Source organism: Molossus molossus, unplaced genomic scaffold, assembly GCF_014108415.1.
Source record: "Molossus molossus isolate mMolMol1 unplaced genomic scaffold, mMolMol1.p scaffold_m16_p_20, whole genome shotgun sequence".
Classification (NCBI taxonomy): domain Eukaryota; kingdom Metazoa; phylum Chordata; class Mammalia; order Chiroptera; family Molossidae; genus Molossus; species Molossus molossus.
In genome coordinates, this window is record NW_023425356.1 from 17019085 (window position 1) to 17043215 (window position 24131).

Genomic DNA, 24131 nt, shown 5'->3' on the forward strand with positions numbered 1-24131 from the left:
TTCTTCTCTTTCACATCAATGTTTCTCTCTCTCTCTAAAAAATCAATAAAAACATATTTTTAAAAAGAGCCAAACCTCTTTCTCATTTTTAAATATAATAATAACTATTACTACTAGTAGACATGTAACTACTGCTCCTTGGCATATGTATGAAGCTGTGAAGTTAAACAAAGTGGCTTAATATGTCTTCTCATTTAATCTTTTTTTTTTTTTTTTATCCTCACCCGAGGACATTTGTTTTTTGTTCAGATAGAGTGGGAGGGAGAGAGAGGAAGAGAGAGAGAGAAACATCGACATGAAAGGGACACATCGAGTGGCTGCCACCCGCATGACCCAACCAGGGCCGGGGACAAACTTCAACCGAGGTACATTCCCATAGCGGAAACGAACCCGGGTCTCTCTGGACCGCAGGCTGATGCTCTAACCGCTGAGGGAAACCGGCCAGGGCTTCTCATTTAATCTTTATGGCTGCTGTTTACTCGTATTCTCCACAAATAACTCTCAGAGCCAATGGTGGTGTGCACTGCGCCTCAGGCCAGTTCTGCCGGCGAACGAGCCCAGAGGGTGACTTACTTCACTAGGTCCCCTGGCTGTCCAGGCCTCCCGATGTGCTGGTTTTCTAACCCCTCATCCTTCCATCCAAACAAACTGCCCTGGTTTCTATCAATCCCTCACTATGTAGTGTGAGAAACTAATTTCAATTATGATGTTAATGACTAGTAACAGCTTTCTGTGTTCAGTTTCCTAAATAGGAGCGTTTTAACTTAAGCCTTTAGTGTTTCCCAAGTCACAGACAAATGGGATGAGTATGTGACAGGTGGGAAGAATGAAGATTTGGTGAGAAGGGAAATACCGGGACATAGGAGTTTGAGATCCCTCCAATCATGTGGTCCAGTAGCTGCCTGACTGCTCTGTACTTAACATCAGGAAGAGACAGGGCCATGTCTGCTTCCTGAATGGTCTAACAAAATGGTTGTCACCTCTGCACCAGAGAATGTGCTGTGACCACGCCCTTCCACCCCACCCCCTCAGCAGCTCCAGGACCAGCTCCAGGAAGAAGGGGGAGTGGGGGGGGGGTGGCTAAGCACTGAGCACCCACAGTGCTCACTGGAGGCTGTCCACTTAGTGTGGAGTGGAGGGTGAGACCAAACGATTCAAGCAGTCAGTTGATTCAAGCTTAAAAAAAAAACCAACAAAAAACCTCTCCCTCAAATGATCTAAGAAGTTACTCTTCCTTCTGCCTTGCTTTGGGAACAGTTAATGGAAAAATGCTCCTCCCTCTGCAGTGAACAAATTCATTCACTGTTTCTGCCCTGAGGCAAATACTGCCATTTATCTTCCCCCTCTCCAAGTCTCTCTGAGTGACCCACCCTCACTTGGCAATACCCTCCCCCACCCCTGGCAGCTCCACTGGGGCACATCACTCTTTAGCCACAGAAAGGATGAAAGGCGAATCTAGACCAGTTTCAGAAAAATTCAGATTAAAACATGAAAGTTCAAGAAAGACAGAAAACAGGGCTAAATTCTCCCAATTCAACTGTCCACATTAGCTGATTTACTAAATAATCATTTGGGTATCACAGCCACCAGATACTCCTCTCGTCAAGGTCGTATGTAGCAGCCTGCAAGGCTCCCTGAGCGCACACAGTGATCTTGTTTGCAGTCTTCTGCATAACAGCTGGAGATTTAGGATCTCTGATCAAAGTCCCAGGTGACCAGCTCCAGGTCACTCAAGCCACTTTAGTGTTTGCCCAAACACTAAGAGGGCTGTGGAAACCAGTTAGGACGCTTAATCTTTGCAACCCACAGCCTGATGTCCTCTTACGAAGGTGCTGTCTCATCTTGCCCTCAACTCGGCCAATTCCCACCCCAATCACTCAGCTGTCAATCAGGGAAGTCGCCCTTTCCCCTCCCCCGCCCTCAGGCCAGCTGCTACTCCATCAGTAGTACCCTTTTCTTCATTCTAAGGTTACCTATTCTAAGACTGAAAATGCCTACCACTCTGTCTTTAAAACCGATCTGCATAACAATCTCAAAACCAAGCAGGACTTTCTGAAGGAACAGAAATGCCCTCAGCCGCTGCCCTCTTCTCCACAGCATCAGGGGCCTCCCAGGAGCTGACCGGAGGGGCCTTCTCAATCCGTGCGTGCGGGAGACCTGGGAACTACCAGCTTCAGAGTCACCTCTGGACTTGTTTTAAAATGCAAATTCCCCAGCTCTCCCTCCCGCGACTGAATCCGAATCCCTGGGATGAGGCACGGAATCCAGGGGATCTGTTTTAACCAGCTCCCAGGGCGATGGTTCTGCACAGTCCCACGCACGCTGGAGTGTGAGAGCCTCTGATTCAGTCCAGCTCCCTCTCTTTAGAGGCAGAGAGGAGCAAACAGGCACAAAAGAGGTGGAATGGCTTGTCCAAGGTCACATGGCGTTAAGGTGAGCAGTCCAGGCCTGGAACCCACCTCCCTCGCCGGTCAGCGTACCGCGCAGGAAGAGCCTGGAACATCGCTGCGCGGCCCAGCGCCGCGCGCACTCACCCGCTTGTAGACGTCCTCCCGGCTGGCCTCATACTTCTGCTGCATACGCTCCTCCAGGAAGTAGATGCGCAGCTTGAGGCTGAAGTTCTCCTTCTTCAGGTCATTGAGGTGCTGGGACAGAGTGCGATATCCATTAGACATGGTGGGCGACCCATGGGGAGGAGCATGCCCAGGCACCCCTTCACCCCAGGAACGTGGTGCGGCTGCACCGCGGCATGAAGCGGGCGGGTGCTGCCGAGGCTACGGCGACATGGCCCTGCTGGCTGGCGCTCTCTCGGGGACTTGGGACGGGTCGCACTGCTCTGGGTGCTGGAGCGCCGCGCACTTTCCTTTTTTACCTCCGGGAGATATTTGCGGAATCCCTGACAGAGGAACATGCTTCGTGAACTCAGACAGACAAGTGGTGAAACCTGACTCCAAGCCAGGACTCCAAGCTGTCACCCTCCCCAGCCTCCCAGTCCCAGCAGCAGGCAGTTAACAGTTTCTTGGAAAAGAGAGGGAGGTGACCCCTAGAAGCTTCCAGGAAATGGGGAATGGGAGTAATTCAAGGTGATGGTGGGGTTACAAAAAGAGAAGGAAACGGAGGGTGTTTGTGTGGCAAATCAGTATTCAAGCTCCTGGTGGCTGATTTGCACAATAAAACCCAACAGACTGTGGCCAGAAGGAAGAAATCAAGAACACGTGTAACCCTGGCCGGTTTGGCTCAGAGGTTAGAGCCCCAGCCTGCGGACCAAAGGGTCACAGTTTGATCAGGCTCTGGTGGGGTTGTGAGAGAGGTGGCCAATCCATGTGTCCCTTTCACATCGTGTTTCTTTCTCTCTGTCTCTCTCTCTCTCACTCACTTGTTCTCTCTCTTGCTCTCGGTCTCCTTCCCACTCTATCTGAAGATGAATGGAAAAATACCCTCGTGTGAGGATTTAAAAAAAAAAAAAAAAAGAACAGGTGTGCACAGAATGGTGAGCACATGTCACATATTCCCTTTCTGTCAGGTGCAAATCTTAGAGGGCACTAGCAGAGGGGTCCCTAATTTCCTTTGACAATCCCAACCCTCTAATCAGTTCCTTCACAGTTTTCTCCCCCTGACTTTTTGACCCCCAAACTGCTTAAATCAATAGCCTTTATTTCCATGAGCCTCCCCCCATATACACCAGAGCCAGCCCAAAATAAAGAGTGAAATTTCTAGTTCACTGGAATCTTTGCAAACTCTGTTCACCAGTTACACAAGCTCACAAAAAGTCCTGGTCACAGGCTCCTCCCCACAAGGGATGAGGGCAAGAGAGGGTGGGAGGGGAGGGAGGCGTCAGCCTGGAGCCCAGAGATTTCAGCCGGTCACTGGTTCTAACTCAGGCACCTGCCAAGTGGAGCCAGGCACTCATCACCAGATCCTACTCCTAAAGCAATTTTAAGATCCCTGAATGACAGCTGCAACATTAGCAGGAAGTGTTATTTATACCACATCACACAGGACAGTGAAGGTGACTGGAAGGCACATACCAAACAAACACAGGTTCTTGGTTGCGGTAAATACTAGGTTAAAAAAATTAATATTAACACCCAAAGTAAAGAAGGCTAAAAAGTTTATACTTAATTCAAGCACTCACTTCCTTCCCAACCTACTTGCTCATTCTTATAATTCTTTCTTAATAATTCCAAGCAGCATCTCTTGAGTCCCCACCAGGTAGTATGTTGGGCATGAGATGAAGATGAAGACAGTCCCAACCCTCAAAAAGCTATATAGATACAGGTGTGTGTTTTATACTATAATCTTCCAAGCTGGTTAGTCACACTTTTTACATTTTATACTGCAATCCAGCACATGCACATAAATGAAGTGAAAATTTCACAAATGTGTGATGCACAATGATGTTAATCTATTTTATTTCTCTTTCTGAGAGTGACTCACTGAACTGATGTCATGACACAATGATATTTCCACTAAAGTTTGAAAAACACTGACTCTATGGGAACCCAAAAAAACAAAGTGGGATGATGACAGAAAAATTCATTCAGAGTTGTACTTGCCCTTTGCTTTGAATGGTAGAAAAATTATGAGTGGCATCAGGAGGTCTTAATTACAACTGAGCATTCTCACGAATAGATGTGAATTATAAGTCGTCAACATATTTTTTTTACTGTAGACTGTTGGCAACCTAAGATGAAATATTCCTCATTTAAAAAAACTGTAAAGATTTAAATTTAATTTTTCTATTTTCACTAAATCTGTGCTCTTAGAATAAAAGAATGTCATTTTGGCTTCAAGTGAGAAAGAGAAAAGACTAAATGAAAACTCAAGAAGATCTTTGTCTGGCCCCAGTTCTGTTTACTGAACAGTTCTATGACCTTAGAGGTGCATTTCTCCAGTGGCCTAACTCGCCTCATTTATTAAATGAGGTGGTTAGAAACTAGACGATTTTTAAGGCACTTTCTTGGTCTAAGCTCTGCAAGGGATAACCTAGTTATTGTCACCTCCATTTAGCACCTGGGGAAACAAGGAGCCAGATTTGTGATCAGTGTTTGATAATGTTTCCAATGTCTACATTTAATAAAAGCTTTATGAAAAGTTAACACTGTGTAAGAATGCAGGGTATTCTTATCCAATCTAGATACTTCTTTCTGCACGTTAATGCCTATTTCCTCTTAGGCCCTGTGATCCCTTGTTCTTCTGTCTCTCTGGCCCCTTTTCTGGGTTTTGCTGCTCCTTAAAAGTAAGTAGTTACTTATATGATGGTTTGTCCTTAGCCTTCTGCTTTTTTCTCTCTTCATACTCTCTCTCTCTCTTTGAGATTTTATCCACTTTTAGGACTATCCCTGTTGCCTCCCAAACAACCCCCAAATCTCCAACCAAGTTCTCTCACCCAATATTTAGCCCTACATATCATGCTCTGCTAGATAGCTCAAGCTGAATGTCCCATCCTTACAACAAACCTCATAGCAAGAACATCTCCAACAAACAGTCTCTTACCATGTCTGCCAGAATTCACCTCAACCATCTGCTGAAGTGATGTCTTCAAAACTCAGATCTTCTCCTGTCATCTCTCTTACTTAAAACCTTTATCAGGTATCTCACCCCTCTTAGAATTAAAGGAAAACCCCATCACATTCCCTCAAGATACGCTGCCTCTTTTTTTCGGGCCCTAATTTGAATCCCACCCAAAGTGGTGTCCCTGCTTCCCCAGCCCGAAAAGATTTCATCCTCTTTTGAGCCCCTAAGGCAAACATTTGCCTCTGGCAAGTGTTCGCATGCTGCCTCATGATACTGCTTTTCTGCTGTCTTAAAGGGTTATTTGTATCTTTTATTTATTTATTTATTCCTTTATTGATTTTAGAGAGAAAGGAAGTGAAAGGGAGAGAGAGATAGAAAATTGATGAGAGAGAACATCGATTGGCGGCCTCCTGCATGCCCCACACTGGGATCAGGCCCACAACCTGGGCATGTGCCCTGACCGGGAATTAAACCCGCGACCTCTTGGTACATGGGTGGATGCACAACCATTGAGCACACTGGCCAGACTATTTACACCTTTTAGAGCTACTTAACTTGTGTGTTTCTGTTTCTCCAACCAGCCTGTAAGCTGCCCAAGGAAAGGATCAAGGACTTACAGGTCTTTCCACATTATTTCACTCCCTCTACAACCAAGAGTACCTCTCCAGTAACATCCATCCCCTCAACCAGACCAGGGTGTTTTGAGGACATATTTTGTGCCTTGTTATTTTCACTGCACAGTATTTAGGAAGCAGTCCCTAAAAATTCATTGAACCGATGAATAGATAAGTGTTCAATATATTTCAAATTTTGCTAATTACATTTATTAAAAACAGGCTAGCTTGCTTATATTGTTCTCACAACTTTCCAATAATATAGAAAGGTTTGTTCAATAGTTCCTAAGAAACTACATTTACCAGAATGATTACTGTAGAAAAATAATGTTTTGTTCCCTTAAATTTCTAAGTTTATATGCCCATCATAACCTTTTTCCTGAGCCCCAGCCTATATCCTACTTCCTAGAAGAAATGTCCACTTGAATGCAGACATCACGTGATGTGATATCTAAAACTTTGTGGTATCTAAAACAGAACTCCCAACCTTTCCCAGGGCCCACCGTCCTTCCCCACTTCAGTCTGTAACAACTCAATATCTGCCATTCTCTGGGCCAAAACCATTGAGTTATTCTTGTCTCTTCTTTCCCATACACATCATCTCACCTGTCTGTAAGTCTTATTATTTCTACTTTCAATATCTCTGTATCTATCAGTATTTATAGAATCTACTACATCACCACTGTCACTGGCACCTCTGCCACTATGGCCCAAGATACTATGATCTGTGCCCTAAATTATTTGAATAGTTTCCTTTAACTGGTCTCCTGCTCCCACCGGTGCTCCCCTATCATCTATTCTTAGCACAGCAGTCACTGTGACCCTTCTATAATACATCCGATTACTCCTCTGCTGGAAACCCCCACTGGCGACCCCGCTAATTCAGAATGAAACGCCGATGGTTTCATTAGCCCTTAACTCATCTGGACCTTCTCTCCTTGCTCTGTCTTTTACTTTTTTCCTCCTCCTCTCCCCCTACACACTACACCCGCCACACTATTTCCCTTTGCAGTTTCTCAAAAACAGTCAACACCCTCCCTCCTCAGAGCCTCAGTTGTGCCCCCTCCAATCCTCTATAGCATATGCTCTTTATAGAGTCCAAACCGCAACTCACTCTCTGCCTCACCCCAGCCCTGCATGTCTCCATTGTGTTTTTCTTCCACAGCACTGTCATTGTCTAACATACATTTACTTATTTTGCTTCTTGCCTGTCTTTCTCCACTACCTTGTAAACGCCAGGATTTTTGCCTGTTTTGTTCACTGCTATACCACCCATACCCAGCGTGGTCCTGGGTACAGAACAGGTGCTCAATAAGTTGTTTCCTGGATAAAAGAATGGATAAATCGTTAACCTACTGACTTTGACCTAACCAGATTTAATCCTAAAAGAGCTCAATCTGTATACAAAATTGTAGAGATGTTTGAGGATGAAGAGCAGATCTAAAAGCATGCTTCTTTATAAAAAGGTTGTCCTACAAGTAATAAATTAAAAAAATAAATTATTCTAACAGACTCATTTTAATTTATAATGCAGAATCTGAGCTCTGTATGAGTTCTGAACAAACGGGATATAATATATGACAAACTACAATTAAAGGGCAATACGAAATGCAAAAATAGCAAAAACTATAAAAAATAGGAAGGAGAGCTGCCAGAAGGTTCCACTGAGAACTGGCATCTCCGCTCCCCTTAGAGGACAAGTCAAGTTTGGCTAGGCTTGGGGGCAGCCTGTACGGCAGGTGGAGCTTAAGCGAAGTTGCAGAGAGCCCACTGGACTAAAACCACTGCCACACAGTGTCCTGTGAGGGGGGCGCAGACAGCATGGGGAGTGAAGACCATGTTCAGGAGATCTTGAAGTCAGGGTGAGAAGCCTGAGTCTGCTCCTCCAGGCACCGGGCTCTAGTTTAGACAGCAGGTAAGGAGAAAGGCACTGGGGGAGGGCCAGGAACTGCTTACTAGGAAGACTGTTTTGTTTGCTTATTGCTTATGTTTATAGTTTATAGCTTTAACAAAGGAAAATGCACATGCCGGGGATGCACATTAGACCCACTGAACCAGGGCCTCTCGTGGGCAGGTCCCGGGCCCATGTGTTCGGTTAGCTCTGACTTATAAACCCTGCGGGTTCTTGAGCAAGGTTCAGTGCTCCTCTCTTCGTTCTTTCTTTATCCCATCGAAAATCTGAACTCTTCCTCAAAATATTTTTTTCCAAACACTAATGGCTCTCCCCTACTCTTTCCTTAATTTCTTCTTCCCACTGCTTCTTAATGTATTAGCTCAAACTGGAAATAAGACTCTAATAAGGACTCAATCAGTGCCAACAATAGCAGGAGGTTACAACCCAGCTGTCGCATGCCGTGCCCCATTAGCACAAACAACTGTCAAGTCAGCCTTGAAAAAAACTCTGTGTCACAATTGCCTAATCATATTCAGACCCCCCAGATAGCGCTTATAAATGGAAGTGCTTGAAAATGTACTAATCTCTTACCGTTCTCTTGTAAAAAAAAAAGTTCCACTCCACTAAAAAGGATTAATCATCTTAATTGACACATTCTTTTCCAACATAATAACACTTCTGCAACTTAAACTGTACTAATTTGATATCTGTGATAATTCAAATATTTACATTTTGTGAAAATAAAATATTCTTAAATAACATGATAAACAGAGGAACAGGAGAACAGTGTTTAAAGAAACCTTTGATCCTGTACTTATTTTTTATTTACAAATAGACAATAAATACTATCACTATTATGCGTATTTACCTAGGTGGAGTAGCTGGCATTGTGGAAAGAGCAATAGCTCTTGAACCAAGGAGATGTAGGTTCAAATCCCAGCTCTGCTATTTTCTAATTGTGTAACGTTGGGAAAATTAGTTACTAGTAAGTCACTGTAGGAGAGGAGTCAGGAGGTGGATCTGGGTCAGCTACTAAGAAGCTTGTAACTATCTGAAATGCTAACTTTTGTTTTTTAATCTGAGGCAAATAGAATGAAAACAATATGTGGTAAAATTTAGATATTGATACATGAGGAGCATTTTATTATTCTTTGTACACTCCTGCTGTTTGTAAAATAGCTCACAATTTTTTTTTATTCCTCATCCGAGGACACTTTTTTTCTATTTATCATCAGATAGAGTGGGAGGGAGGGAGAGAGAGAAACAGAGAGAAAGATTGATGTGATAGAGCCACATCAACTGGTTGCCTTCCGCGCCACCTGACCAGGGCCGGGGACGAACCGCAACCGAGGTACATGCCCTTGACCAGAATCAAACCCGTGACTCATTGGTCCATGGGCCAATGCTCTAACCGCTGAGCCAAACCAGCCAGGGCTAGCTCTCGATTTTTATAAAATATTTAAAAGGGTATGAAACTAGGAATTATAGGGAGGCATTTATCAATTAGATACAAGGATAAATTCTCTAGTAGAGTTGGAACTTATTGCCACCCATTCACACATTCATACGTGGAATATTTATTGAGCACTTATACCATGAGAGTAAGTCTCCTGTCACAAAAGGCACCCAAATGAAACCTTCAAGAACCACTTGTCAGGGATACTGTTAAGTCTTCACACATCAGCCAGTAGTAGTTAGCTCTAGGAAAAACTTAAGATCCTCGCTATCCTGAGAATCTATATTTGAAACACACCTTTTCATAGAAACACTACTACCAAAGGAGGCACCAATGAGAGCTATCACTTTTTGAAGAATCTTAGAACACCCCATCAGCTCTCCCACAGTTGAACCCTAACGGGTAGTGGGTGTCTACCTATTCAGGCCGAGAGCTCTGGCCACCTCGTGCAGAAAGAAGAGATTAGTGAGTATAAAGGACATCCTATTTCCAACATGTAAGCAGCAATGATGACCGAGGATGATCCCCAATAATACTGTTTAACCCATAATTTTGCTGTCATAGTTTCAGTTTTTGTTTTTTTTTTAATCCTCACCTGAGGACATTTTTCTAATTTTTGTTCAGATAGAGTGGGAGGGAGAAAGAGAGAAACATCGACGTGAAAGGGACACACTGAGTGGCTGCCAACTGCACAACCCACCCAGGGCTGGGGACAAACTGCAACCAAGGTACGCGCCCTCGGTTTGGTTTCCTTAGCGGGAACCAAATCCCGGTCTCTCTGGACTGCAGGCTGATGCTCTAACCGCTGAGCCAAACTGGCCAGGGTACTAACTGTCATATTTTCAAAACAGCTCAATGGGAAGGGCACACAAACGGAGAGTATTTCCTGCTCCTCAGCATTCAATGGAATCAAACCCACTGGGTTGGGTTGTTTTGGGTTGGAGGATAGGGGTAGACAGGAAGGAATGGAGCAAAGAGGAGGAGGATGGTATATTTCAAATACAATATTTATAATACATCTATGTGTCTGGGAGTCCCTATGCTCTCCTGGTAAAATCTAAGTTACAGGAACACAAAAATTTAATTCCTGGCTGTTTTGAATGCCTTGGACTTGTCTTACAAAATTAATTGACTATAATTACATTTTCTCCTAACAACAATCACCTGCATAGGCTCTGACAATGTGCAAAGCACTTCCATGTACATCATTTCATTGTATCTTGTGAAGCAAGCAGATTAGATGTTAATATCCCCGTTACTGTCCAGGAAAGTGAGACATCAAGAAGTTAGCCGAATTGCTCATCTAGAAAGTGGAGGAGTACAGACCACAGCGTCCAAAGTTCGACCTAACATAATGCATATTCATCAGGGCCTTGATCATGACGCTAGACGACCCATCAGCCTGGGATTACCTTGTGACTGACCAAGTACTTCCACTTCTACCTCAAGTTCCTGAAGGATCTTTTTTAAAAATATCCTTCATTGTAAATAATCTTCCTTGTGACCCTGGAGGGTATTGAACCTATCAAAATATAGTTTTCCCCCTTTTCAAGATGAATAAACCAAAGTAGGCATTCAAAAGGTTAAAGACATGTCCTAGAAATTCTACTCCTACTTATGCATCCAAGAAAATGGAAAATATATGTTTACATAGATTCTTGTAATATGAATGTTCCTAGAAGCATTAATTATCACAGCCAAAAAGTAGAAACATCCCAAATCTCCATTAACTGAAGAAGGGATATATAAAGTGTAGTTTATCCATTTGATGGAATATTATTCAGCTATAGACAGAAATGAAATAATGATACATGCTATACCATGGATGACCCTTGAGAACATTATACTAATGTGAAAAAAGCCAGGGACAAAAAGTCACAAATTATATGAGTCCACTTATATGAAATGTTTGGAAAAGGCAAATCCATAGAGAGAGAAACTAGATGGGTGGTTGTCAGGGGCTGGATGGAGAAGGAACAGGAATGACCGCTAATGGGGGTGGGGTTTTCCTGGAATGGAAAAATGGTAACTAGCCCTGGCCAGGCGGCTCGGGTGGTTGGAGCGTCGTTGTGCACCAAAAGGGTTGTGGGTTCGATTCCTGGTCAAGATACATACATAGGTTGTGAGTTCGATCCCCAGTCGGGGTGTGTGTAGGAGGCAGCCTACTGATGTTTCTGTTTCTCTCTCTCTCCTGCCTTTCTCCTCTCCCCACCTCCCCTCCTCCCTCTCTAAAAATCAATGGAAACATATCCTTGGATGAGGATTAAAAAAGAGTTCTGTAACTAGATAGTGGTAATTGTTGCACAGCTCAGTGGATATACTAAAACCACAGACTTGTACACTTTAAAGGGGTGAATTTTATGGTATGTCAATTATATTCCAATATAGCTGATATTTTAAGAAGAAGAAAGAAACCATAGCTGGGAAAAGTAATTTGCCCAGTCTTTTGCCTTTTACAAAGGATTTTTTTTTTTTTTAATGATAAAGCTTCAGCCCTGGCCGGTTTGGCTCAGCGGTTAGAGCGTTGGCCTGCGGTCCTGAGAGACCCGGGTTCGGTTCCCACTAAGGGCGCATACCTCGGTTGCAGTTTGTCCCCGGCCCTGGTCGGTTGTGCGGGTGGCAGCCACTCGATGTGTCCCTTTCACGTCGATGTTTCTCTCTCTCTCTCTGTTCCTCTCTCTCCCTCCCACTCTACCTGAACAAAAAAATGGAAAAATGTCCTCGGGTGAGGATAAAAAAAAAAAATGATAAAGTTTCAGTTAAATTCAATTCCATTTACTTAAAAGCAGGTGGTTTAGAACTGATCATTTCAAAATGTTTTTTTATATTAGTCCTGCTTAAATTAGGGGGCCTTAACATAAAAGCCAGGAGAAGTATCTTTTTTTTTTTTATTCTCACCCTCGGTCATTTTTTTTTTTTTTTTTTTGCATTCATCCTCAGATAGAGCAAGAGAGAAAGAGAAACATTGATATGAGAGAAACACATCGACTGGCTGCCACCCACATGACCCCAACCAGGGCCAGGGACAAACTGCAACCGAGGTACATGCCCTTAGCAGGAACAGAACCCAGGTCTCTCTGGACCGCAGGCCGACACTCTAACTGCTGAGCCAAACTGGCCAGGGCTGAAGTATCCTTTTTAATTAATTAATTAATTAATTAATTTAAGACGAAGTATCCTCTAAGTGGCCCTTAATATAAAAAACTCATGGGTTACTATGTCTTTTCTAGTTAAGGTCTTATTACAATCCTCAGCTAAAACAGAAAGAAAACATGATCCACTCTGGTTTGATACAGGAAAAACATACCCACTAGGCTGTTCTGAAGAATATGCATAACTTCTGCAGACCAATCTAACAAGGAAAGTGTCAACCAAAGTCAACGGACTTGGTCTGCCAGTCATCAACCCTTCCCTCCCACCCAGGGTGTCGGACCGTGTTCCCGACGTCGCTGCCGATGCCTGCTTCAGAAAGCAGACCGCTGGCTTTACAAAGACCTTTTTTTTTCTTTAGGGCCGCACAATAAACACATCTTCCTTCTGAAATTCTGTTTCTGACATTTCAACGTAACACCTGAAGTTCCAGCATCTTTTAAATACTGTCGTATTAATATCATTTCATTTTCTCCCCTGAAACTCAGAAGCAAACTGATACTCATCCTGGACGCAGCCTTCTCTTGAAATAACGGCCCGATGACAAGAGAGCTAACAACAGAGCTGTTACATCAGGGCGATAAATAACCCTCTCGGGCAGCGTCATCACGTGGAGAAGGATAAGGGTTCAGCTGATGTTCCTGCTGCCCTCCCCCACCCCAGCTAAACACCCACACCACCCCAGCCCTGGAATAACAAGGTACTGTCGTCATCATCACATTAGAGCACTATGAACTATATAAAACCCAAACAAGACAAAACAAATAACAACTCCCCTGACGACCAGAACTACACGGCCCAGCGAAGCAGTGAGGGCCCTCAGCAGAGCTCCACGGCAGGACAGACAGCCAAGCTGCACGGACGCTGGCGGCTCCGAAGGACTCCAGGGCCCACTAGATCCTCCAGCACCAGCAGGACTGGGTGCTGTTTGCTCACAGTTGCTTCAACCCAGGAAGATTATTTGAGTACTTTAGCTTCTAGCACTCACGGGGGAGCATACCATTGTATGGCCTCACCTGTTTTTCTAGATTTCCAATCCATCTTTCTCCATACTTCTCCAGGAAAGGCGGCGATGCCCAAGGCCCAGTTAGGACTTCCTCTTGGTATACGAGCTGAGAGTTCACAGTGTACCGTGAACGACCAGATTGCAACAATAAGGCTTTGCCCAGGAGTAGGGGGTGGGCAGCGGGAGACACTGCCAACTTGAACCTCAGTCAACGCTCTGGTGCTCCAGCCATGACAAAAAGCTCCTATTTCTGAACTCGCTGTGCTCTCCGCTGCCTCCAGGACTTGCAGTGGGTATTAGTGTCGGCCTGGAAAGTCATTCCCTTCACCACCCACTCAGCTCCCATTGAACTGTCTCCAATTAGCACTCCAGGAGTCGACTTGGATAGCACTGACTAAAGGAAGCCTATCTGATCCTGAAGCCGGGGTTAGGGCCCTCCTGAGTGCTTCCTACTCTTATTATTGGGATTATCTGCTTGACTGTCTTGCCAATTCGGTTTAGAGTTCCTTGAGAGCAGAAGGATTTCCTGAATTTTCCTCCAACAATAAAAGTCCCTTGCCTAGCTTTTGGTCTTGGTTGCTGTTGGTTTAATGACTATAAAAGAACTTCAAGTGCCTGCTCTGGTTGTTCTTTCTCAATGGATGGTATCACCTAGTGGCTGCCCAAGTAAGAAAGCTTGACGTCATCCATTCACCCAAAACACAACAAAAAACGAAAAAGGCATGCCTACTATCACTGGGCACTATGTTCACCGTATCTGGTAGTGAATGAGACAAACCCTGCCTTTGCTATCATGAGCTCAGATTCTAACAGAAAACAGAGACTTTGAACACATCCATCATATTATTAAAGGACAAGTACGAGGTGTTGTGGAATTTCACCACCAGTTACAACCCAGCCTGCGAAGGCAGTGGAGCGACGAGTTGGTGGGAGGTCACACTGGGCTGCTTCTTCACCGGCTGCACATCCACCCAATCAAGTGCTAGGTCTTGTCGCTGTGCTTCTGAAATCTCTCTCGGCTGCCCACTTCTCTGGCTCCTGCACTGGCATCACGGCCAGCCTCCGTCTGCACTGCTGCTGCAGCCTCACCGCCCTCTCTGCCTGAGGCTCGAGGCCTCCGATCCAGCGTCCACACAGAGGCCAAGGGGACGTTTCCAAGGGGAGAATCTGATCACGTCGCCTCCCTGTTTGAAAGCTTTCAATGGGCCCTGGCCGGTTTGGCTCAGCGGTTAGAGCGTCCACCTGCAGTCCGGAGAGACCCGGGTTCGGTTCCCGCTAAGGGCATGTACCTCGGTTGCAGTTTGTCCCCGGCCCTGGTTGGTCGTGCGGGTGGCAGCCACTCGATGTGTCCCTTCACATCGATGTTTCCCTCTCTCTCTCTTCCTCTCTCTCCCTCCCACTCTATCTGTACAAAAAAAAGGAAAAATGTCCTCGGGTGAAGATAAAAAAAAAAAAAAGAAAGCTTTCGATGGTTCCCCCTAGAGCTCCGATAAAATGTACAACCTTTCACGTAACTTGCAAGGCCCCGTATACTGGCTTCTCTCTCTTTCTTCAGGCTCAGCTCTTCTTCTCCACATTTCTAGCACGCACGACCTCAGACAACGAACTTACTACCGTTCCCTCCCTCTCCGGATCTTGATTCACGCTGTTCCCTCTGCAAGGAGCATTCTTCACGGTCCCACTCTAAGCCCATGTGAGTGGCCAACACTTATGCTTCCTTCAACTCCCCAGGAATCTTCCCACCACTTCAGACTGTTTAGGAGCCCCAGGTAGGGATTGTGTAACGCTCTTATTTTTAAATCCTCACCTAAGGATATTTTTCCATTTATCTTCAGATAGAGTGGGAGGGAGAGAGAGGGAAAGAGAGAAAGAGAGAGAAATATTGATGTGAGAGAGACACATTAACTGGTTGCTTCCCACACGACCCTGACCAGGGCTGGGGACTGAACCACAACTGAGGTACGTGCCCTTGACTGGAATCAAACCCGTGACTCTTTGGTCCGCGGGCCGACGCTCCAACCACTGAGCCAAACCGGCCGGGGCTGATTGTGTAACATTCTTTTTTTTTTTTTTTTTTTTTTTAATCCTCACCCGAGGATATTTTTCCATTTTTTGTACAGATAGAGTGGGAGGGAGAGAGAGGAAGGGAGAGAGAGAGAGAAACATCGATGTGAAGGGACACATCGAGTGGCTGCCACCCGCACAACCAATCAGGGCCGGGGACAAACTGCAACCGAAGTACGTGCCCTTAGCGGGAACCGAACCCGGGTCTCTCCAGACCGCAGGCCGACGCTTTAACCGCTGAGCCAAACTGGCCAGGGCTTGTGTAACATTCTTTACCTCTATCATGATGATAATATTCTGTTGTAACTGGCTGATCTGTAAACTCTATAAAGGCAGGAACCATGTTAGCATATTCATTATGGTATTTGCCATACTTAAGACGTTATGTGGTATACATAGTAGGCACTTTAGAAACATTTTTTTGAATGACTGAATAAATAAAATGAATACATGTTAGTAAAAATGCAGCCCTGGCCAGAGTTGCTCAGTGGTTAGAGCATCAGCTCATGCACCAAAGGGTCCCCGGTTCCATTCCTGGTCAGGGGCACATACCTGGGTTGCAGGTTTGACCCCATCCCCAGTTAGTGCATGTGCTCAAGGCAACTAATCGATGTGTCTTTGTCACATCTATATTTCTCTCTTTCTCTCCCTCTCCCTTCCACTCTCTATAAATTCAATAAAAACCTATCCTCAGGTGAGGATTAAAAAAAAAGAGAGAGTGGCTAAGTATTCTGGCTCTGAAATAAGTACAATTCTGCTCGGATCCCAGCTCCAGCACTTTCTAGCAATCACTAGGTCTTTTTCTAGCCTCAGTTCCCTCTCTGTACAAAGCAAGGTAATGGTTGTACCAACCTCAGCTTACTATCATAAGAACAGAGTACGATAATGCAAGTCGCCTGGCTGGTGTCGCTAAGTGGTTAAAGCATCAGCCCAAGGGCCAAAGGGATGTAGATATGATTCCTGGTCAAGGGCAGGTACCTGGGTTGAAGGTTCGATCCCCGCCCTGGTCATGGTGCTTGATGGAGAGGCAGCCAACTGATGTGCCTCTCTTGCGTCAATGTGTTTCTCTCTTTCTCTCTCTCTTCCCTCCTTTCAACTCTCTCTAAATATCAATGGGAAAAACATCCTTGTGTGAGGATTTAATAAAAACAAAAAAAGGTAATGCGAGTTAAGTGCCTTCATAGAGCCTACACACTGTAAGCACTCAATAAATATCAATTAGCATCATTATTTTTGTTGCTATTTTAAACATTTATTTGGGGAATGGAAATTATTACTGGAATGAAAATTCCTCAAGGTCCATAGATGATAGAGTGAAGACGAGATGTTTATACATGTGTATATGAAGACACATTTTAAAATGTTTTCCTAATATTTAGGTTTTAAAGACATACATTTGTCTGGCAAATACTCTAATCTTATGGCAGCTCTTTCACTGTGGCCTTAGCTGGTATTTGAATGAAATCTCGCAGAACTTAGATGTCATGTGCCCCAATCAGAGCTGCATTCTTTGAGAATGAACCGTGGGTGCCTCTCTGCATCCCCCAACGCTCACGCTCGGTCCTTTAACTCACAATGCTGAAGAGAAAAAGGACTGTGTTGATACAAATCCGGCTGCTTAGGAATGAAAATGTTTCCGAAGTTCTGTGGAATGACTGTGTGGAATCCCTCCGGAAAGTCATGTTCAGAAAGAAGAAGATTCTGCCTTATGATTACCGAGAGTTTAGGATTCCCCCCTCCCTTTTCACCCAGTACATTCTGAATGCCTCAGACACCGGGGAAAACAAAATCAGCGAGCGTGGGGGCCTGTGGTTTGGGGAGCATAGCTGCCTTTTTTTTTTTTTTAATGAAAATGCATTTTACTGGTAGCTCTCATTTTCCAAGGCTGTAATTAGGGAGAAACTCTCAAACTGCTGGACCTAAGGACGGCAGTGACACGGTCCCGAGGCACCTAGCCCAGAACAGGATGGCCCCGGACTCTGAGAATTCGCTCTCCAGAAGGCAGAGAAGTCCCGTTTAGCACTTGACCCGGCCCCTCCACACACACACAGATTCCAATATTCAAGAGGAACAATTTCCAGGATGGGTGGAGCCCAGGCTGACTCACTGTGGCTGCATTCAGACTACCAGGGAATGCTGGCTTCGCACTACAGTTAGGCAAACGTGGCACAGTTTTGCTGGCATTTTCCTATTAAAGACAACATTATTCAAAATGTGGAAGCCGGAGAAGGCCAGGAAGGCCCCCTTAAGACCTTACGGCCACAGACCCCACACCTCTCCATAGCTTTTTTCTAGCATCGCCACTTGATTCTCCATATAAAACCACACCACACACATTTCACCAGGTAACTCTCTTTCTCTGAACAGTCCTCCCATTTCCCTAGGAACCATGGAAATCACCGAAGTTATCTTGGTTCTGTCATTTTAAGCCTGTATAGCTTCAGGTCAGTTATTTAAGTCTTGGTCTCTTCACTGGTCTAACAGAATAATATGTATCTCATAATTAGGAAAATAAACTAAAATATAGTTGAAATATACTACATCAAGTACCACCCTGGCCAGTTTGGCTCAGCAGTTAGAGTGTCATCCTTTGAAGGGTCACAAGTTCGATTCTGGTCAAGGGCACATACTCAGGTTGCAGGTTCGATCCCCAGTGCCAGTCGGGGTCGTGTGGGCGGCAGCCAATAGATGGATCTCTCTCACATGGATGGTTTTGTCTCTCCATCCCTCCCTCTCTTCCACTCTATCTAAACATCAATGGAAAAATATCCTCAGATGAGGATTAAAAATATATATATATAAATACACATATATACATATATATGTGTGTGTGTGTGTATGTTACTCTGGCCAGTGGCTCAGTTGGTTGGAGCGTCATCTGTACACCAAAAGGTTGTGAGTTCAATTCATAGTCAGGGCACACTTACCTAGGTTGCAGGTTCATACAGGAGGTAACAGATTGATGTATCTCTCTCACATTGATGTGTGTCTCTCTCTCTCCCTTCCTCTCTCAAAAAAACATTCCCTTGGTTGAGGATTAATATATAAAGTATCTAGAAAAATACCTAGTGTATCATGAACACCCAATAAATATTATTATTATTAGTTACTATGAATGATCTTAATAAATCCTGTCAAATATTTAAAAGGTCTCTGCTTCTTTCTCTTACTTGGCAGAATAATTTATTATCCCAGTTTAGGTGGAAAATGGCCTCACTTTAAACTTATTGTTAAAAATAAAATGTACTTTTCTTGATTTCCCAGTTTCCTCTCCTAACCATTCAATGAATACACCAATATCCTCCTTAGAACCATTCAACTTACTCTGAATACATTCAGTGAAAGAGGCCGGGGGAAGTCCAAATCCAGCAAGTTTAGTTTTGGTGGTAAACGTTTATTGAGCACATACTAGGTACCGGCATTATGTTAGATTCTAGAGACTACCAAAGGAAGAGCAGGAAGTGTTTTCTACCCTTGAAGAGCTTAGAGCCAGGGTATATATTTTGAGATCGGAGAGTCAGGAAAGGCATTCTAGAAAAAAATAGAAAATGGCCCCTGAGCTAAATCTTGAAGGATGAATAGGCTTTACCCAGGTAAAGAATAGGAGACAACAGGTATTCCAGGCAAAACCAAGACTGGGAAATATCACACAGCTTTGAATTGCAAGCAGTTCAGAACTAATGGAGGGAAAAACATGTGATAGAGAATATGAGGAGATAAAAGTAGGTTTCCAGTTTTCCTAGAGAAAACAGAATTGCCTCTGTACCCATCTAAATAGGAGGAGCTAATGGTTCCAGTCCCATTACCACCAAACTGTCGTTGGTGGAACTCCCTGACCTAGAAAAGTCCTCACTATTTTAGGTCACAAAAATCATCAGTATTTTCAGGCCCACATTATGAGACATTAGGTAAGCTCCTTTGTTACTCTTTGTGTCATTATTTCTCATTTATAAACTGGGGTGATGATCATGCTTTCTTCACAAGGTTGTCATGAGCATTAAATGAGATAATACTGCACATACTTAAAACAGTACCTGACACATAGAAAGTGATCAACGTATGTTCGCTAGTATCATCTACGTGCTGCTCTAGTCTCCCTTACCCCAGGCATCCTGGGGGGGGGGGGGTACTTAGTCAGCAAGAAAGCATGTAAGAAAGAATTTTTCTCAACACCATTTGTCAAAATCTTTCTGACCCAATCACATGTCAGGATTTATGATCATGGTACATAAACTCTATGACCCTGGACAAGTCACAGTTTCTGAGCCCTGGCAATGATCTTTCTGACAAAATTGTGTGTCGTGGCCTTGTTATTTATCTATTACTTGACACATAGAGGAGAGAGATTTAAAATATCCCCTGCTGGCCTTTTCTCTGTGTCCTAGCTTGGTTTCTGTCCGTGGTTCCCAGCACGGAGAAGCAAGTACTACCCAGGGACATTAGAGCTGGACATTAGGAGAAAAGGACTTAGAACTCCACACCTGAAAGTCAGGTGACTTCTGTTTGTCACCTGACTCAGCCCCTTTTTTTCCCTCTCCCCACAGCACCTGGTCATTGATTCTGTCAGTGGGGGTGAGACCCCTCCCTTCTATGTTCCACATCACCTGTCACCCGAAAGGGACCTGCAGGCAGAGTGGCTTTCAGACAGCACCGTGCCCGGCTGTGGGGAAGCAGCATCACACAGCAACCAAAGAGAAGGGGCTGGGGTGTTACCAGCCCCACTCCCACCACCAGCACCACAGCTGTTCAGAGGTTTAGTCTTCAAAAGCTACTTGAAATTCCTGCAAACTCTGTGTCTTAAAAGAAAAACCAACAACCCAGTATCCATGACAACTCTGGGTGAAAACAAAACCAAACCAAGAACAGGCTGTTTAATTCTCAGGCCCACGTGACATGGAGCATCTTCTTTGCCCACAGGAAGTCTGGTAGGATATTGGTCCTAGTGAAACATTTCTATTTACACACTGAGGGAAGCCAGGGCAAATCCATGTCAACACTGCTTTATAACCCTGCTTTGAAAATGCAAAAGCTGTCAATTCAGGAATGAATCAAACCCACAGATCTGAGGGTACATTTACACAGTACTCCCAGGTGGCCTGATGCCTGGGTAACCTCCAGGGGGCACCAAAGAGCTGTTTCTATTTTTAGCACTAAAAGTCCTGGGTGCTCTTTCCAGGCCATATAAATGCCAGTGGATGGGTTCTATTGCACAGCCTTCCTGGGATCAATCCAGGGTACAGGGAGCTGGGGGCCTGTATTACATTAGCAGTAATCTGGCTCGACCAAATCTAAGGATAAACATATCAAGACGCAGAGCACTTCAAGAGCTGAATCAGGAGTTTCAAGCCACAGTGACAGATTCTTGTCAAGAAACTAATGGTTGTGGCTGAGCCACCTCATGCCACAGACAGTATCCAGATATGCAGCGTTGTCCAAGCCTGCTACGGAGAATACAGTGCCAGCCAAGTGGACTAGGTTCCCTGGCCTTGGAGGCCATTTAAACGTCCTGAATTGATCTGAGAAGTAAACCAGGGATAAAAATGGTATAAAACAGAATCACTGGCACAGGCAACTGCCCACAAACCACAGCTCTCAGCACATCTAATAGTACAGATGCTTACTGGGACCCATGATTGTACAAGAGACACCGTTAGGGTAAGAATGCCCACAGTCCAGACTAAGCCATGGATCATGTATATATATATATATATATATATAATATATATATATATATATTTCCCATTTATCATCAGATAGAATGGAAAGGAGAGGGAAAGAGAGGGGGAGAGAGAGAGACAGAGAGAGAGACAGAGAGAGACAGAGACAGAGACAGAGACATTCCCTGGTTGCCTCCTGCACGAACCAACCAGGGCCAGGGACGAACCACAACTGAGGTACGTGCCCTTGACTGGAATCGAACCCACAACTCATTGGTCTGCAGACCAACGTTCTAACCACTGAACCAAACCAGCCAGGGCATGGATCATGTTTTTATAAGACATCAGTACCCCATGGGACTTCTTCGAATCAGTATAACAGTTACCCACCACGTGACTTACCTTCTCAAAGTCTCGAAGAGCCTGGGTCTGCACCCGAGGGGCTTTTTCAAATGCCCTCAGATAATGTGTCTGTCCAAAGGGGACCTTCTCACCACTTCGCCAGGCCTGTGGCTGCCCTGGAGGGCCTCGATCTTTAGTGTCACTAAGGAAAGCTGCCAGGGAAACAACAGAAGATGTTACATAATGCTGGCATTGTGATCATTCCAATCTGCACAATTCCCTAGAATTTGGCTTTTACAAACCAATTCTTGGCCACACAGAAACAGTTCACCTACAGTAAGCCTGCGGTAGATCATAGTAATAAGGTCCCCACCCAGTGAAACACACTAGTTATATCCATGCCCCTTTGTAATGTGATGTTCCAGCTTCTCCATCAAGAGTGTTTATTTCTCCACCTCTAGAATCTCACTGACCTAGTAACTTGCTTTGAGGAAGAGAATATAATGAAAATGCCACTGTATGAGTTCCAGAGACAAAGCCTTGAGAAGGCTTGCATGTTTGTTCTTGGTCTTAGAACCCGAGACCACCATGCTGTGAAGTAGCCCAGTCCATCCTCCTGGAGGAGGAAGGCCACATACAGGGGGAATGAAGATGCCCCGGCCGACAGCCAGTCACCAACTGCCAGACTCTTGGATAAAGCCACCTTGGACCCTCGGTCCCAGCAAGCTGTCAGAAGACTTGCAGTTATTTGAGTGATCCCAAGTGAGACCAGCAGAAGAAATGCCCAGTCCGCCAACACACAGAATTGTGAGAAATGACAAATTATAGTTTTAAGGGTGGGCAAACTTTTCTTAAAGGGCCAGACAGTAAATACTTCAGGCTCATGGGTCAAACCATCTCTGTCGAAATGGAAGCTCCGCCTTTGTCGCTCAGAGCAGACACAGATAATATGGAAGTAATACGTAATATATAAAATTTGTATGTAACATATAAAATTTGTTTACAAAAACAGGCAGTTGGCCCATAGGATGTAGTTTGCTGACCCCTGTTTTAAACCACTAAGTTTTAAGGTGGTTTGTCACATGACAAAAGATAACTGAAAGAGTCTGGTTTTTTTTTCTCTTTCAGTCAAGCTATTAGCTAAGTTTTCCTATAAACCTCTCTATAGAGAATCTTTCAGGTTATCATTTAGGAATAATAACAGTTGTAACAACCAACATCTTTAACTGGCATTCCAGGTTACAAAACAGTTTCACATGAATTGTTTCATTTATAAAGGTACTGCAACCAGTGAAACAGACTGATGCAGTCATTAAATCCACTTCACTACCGAGTAAATAAAGGTTCAGAAAGTTCATTTGACCAGGATTACATTTCTAAAAAGTGACAGAACCACGGTCTCTCCACTCAGCTTTCCAAATAGTATGCTAATACTGTGTTCTTTTAGCATCAAAGGGGATTGTAACATGTCTAAGAGTCAGGGGAAAACAGGCAAAGGGGCAGAGATGCTATCATTCCATTACAGAGGAAGCATTGCCCTGGGAGAGGCTAGTGAAGGTGCAGCTGCTACTAACCTCATGCCTGCCTTTGGGTTGTAACAGTGCGGAAGAATGAGAAAGGAGGACTTCCTTCAAGCATAGCACACAGAGAGTCCGACTAAGTGTAGGGTTTGTACATTCAGGTGGAAGACAGAAAAATATATCTTTTCTGGGCCGACAGAAGGAAACAATGAGCCTTTATTAGTGAACAGGTTTGTTTCTTTAAGTCAGGAAGAATGACAGCATCATAATACACTGAGCTCCACAGACAGAGTCAGGGCAGGTGAAGCAGGATGGGCTCAGTGTGCTTCCTGGGGAAAGTTAACTACACAGAGACATATGGGCAAAGGAGATCCTAAGGAGCTAAGAGGCAAAATGCCATCACATGCTCTTTTTTTGCACTTTGTTTTCCTTTTTTTTTTTCTTCCTTCCTTCCTTCCTTCCTTCCTTCCTTCCTTCCTTCCTTCCTTCCTTCCTTCCTTCCTTCCATCTCTCTTCTTCCCTCCCTCCCTCCTTGTATATTCTGGTCTCCTTTGTCAAATATTAACTGACTCTATATGCATGAACATCAAAAGCAAAGGCAACAAAAGCAAAAATAAACAAGTAGGACTACATCAAACCAAAAGGCTTCTGCTCAGCAAAGGAGACTGTCAGCAGAAGGAAAAGGCGAACACTGGGAAGAGAGAAAATGCCCGTCTCTTCCACCCTTCCTCCTTCTCTTTCTGCAGACTTGCCTGAAGGAGCACAAGGAAAAGTGCCCAGATACTTCTATCGACTTCTCGGAATTTTTTTAAATGCTCAGAAAAGAGCACTTTCTGCTTAAAAGAAACAAAAGAGATAGAAGAAGAAGAGGAGGAAAACAAAAAGACTAGGAATATGATGGTGAAGAGAAA

General features: G+C 44.4%; 1 protein-coding gene across 2 annotated transcripts in view; it reads right to left on the reverse strand.

Annotated features, from left to right (window-relative positions):
* Positions 1-24131, reverse strand: part of LOC118636927 (myomegalin-like) — a 213560-nt gene that overhangs the window by 133151 nt on the left and 56278 nt on the right. For both annotated transcript variants that reach the window (XM_036271871.1, XM_036271870.1), the window contains exons 3-4: positions 21761-21912; positions 2535-2645 (exon numbers count right to left, since the gene is read on the reverse strand). In XM_036271871.1, coding sequence (XP_036127764.1) covers positions 2535-2645; positions 21761-21912 — 263 coding nt within the window. The remainder of the gene's footprint in view (positions 1-2534; positions 2646-21760; positions 21913-24131) is intronic.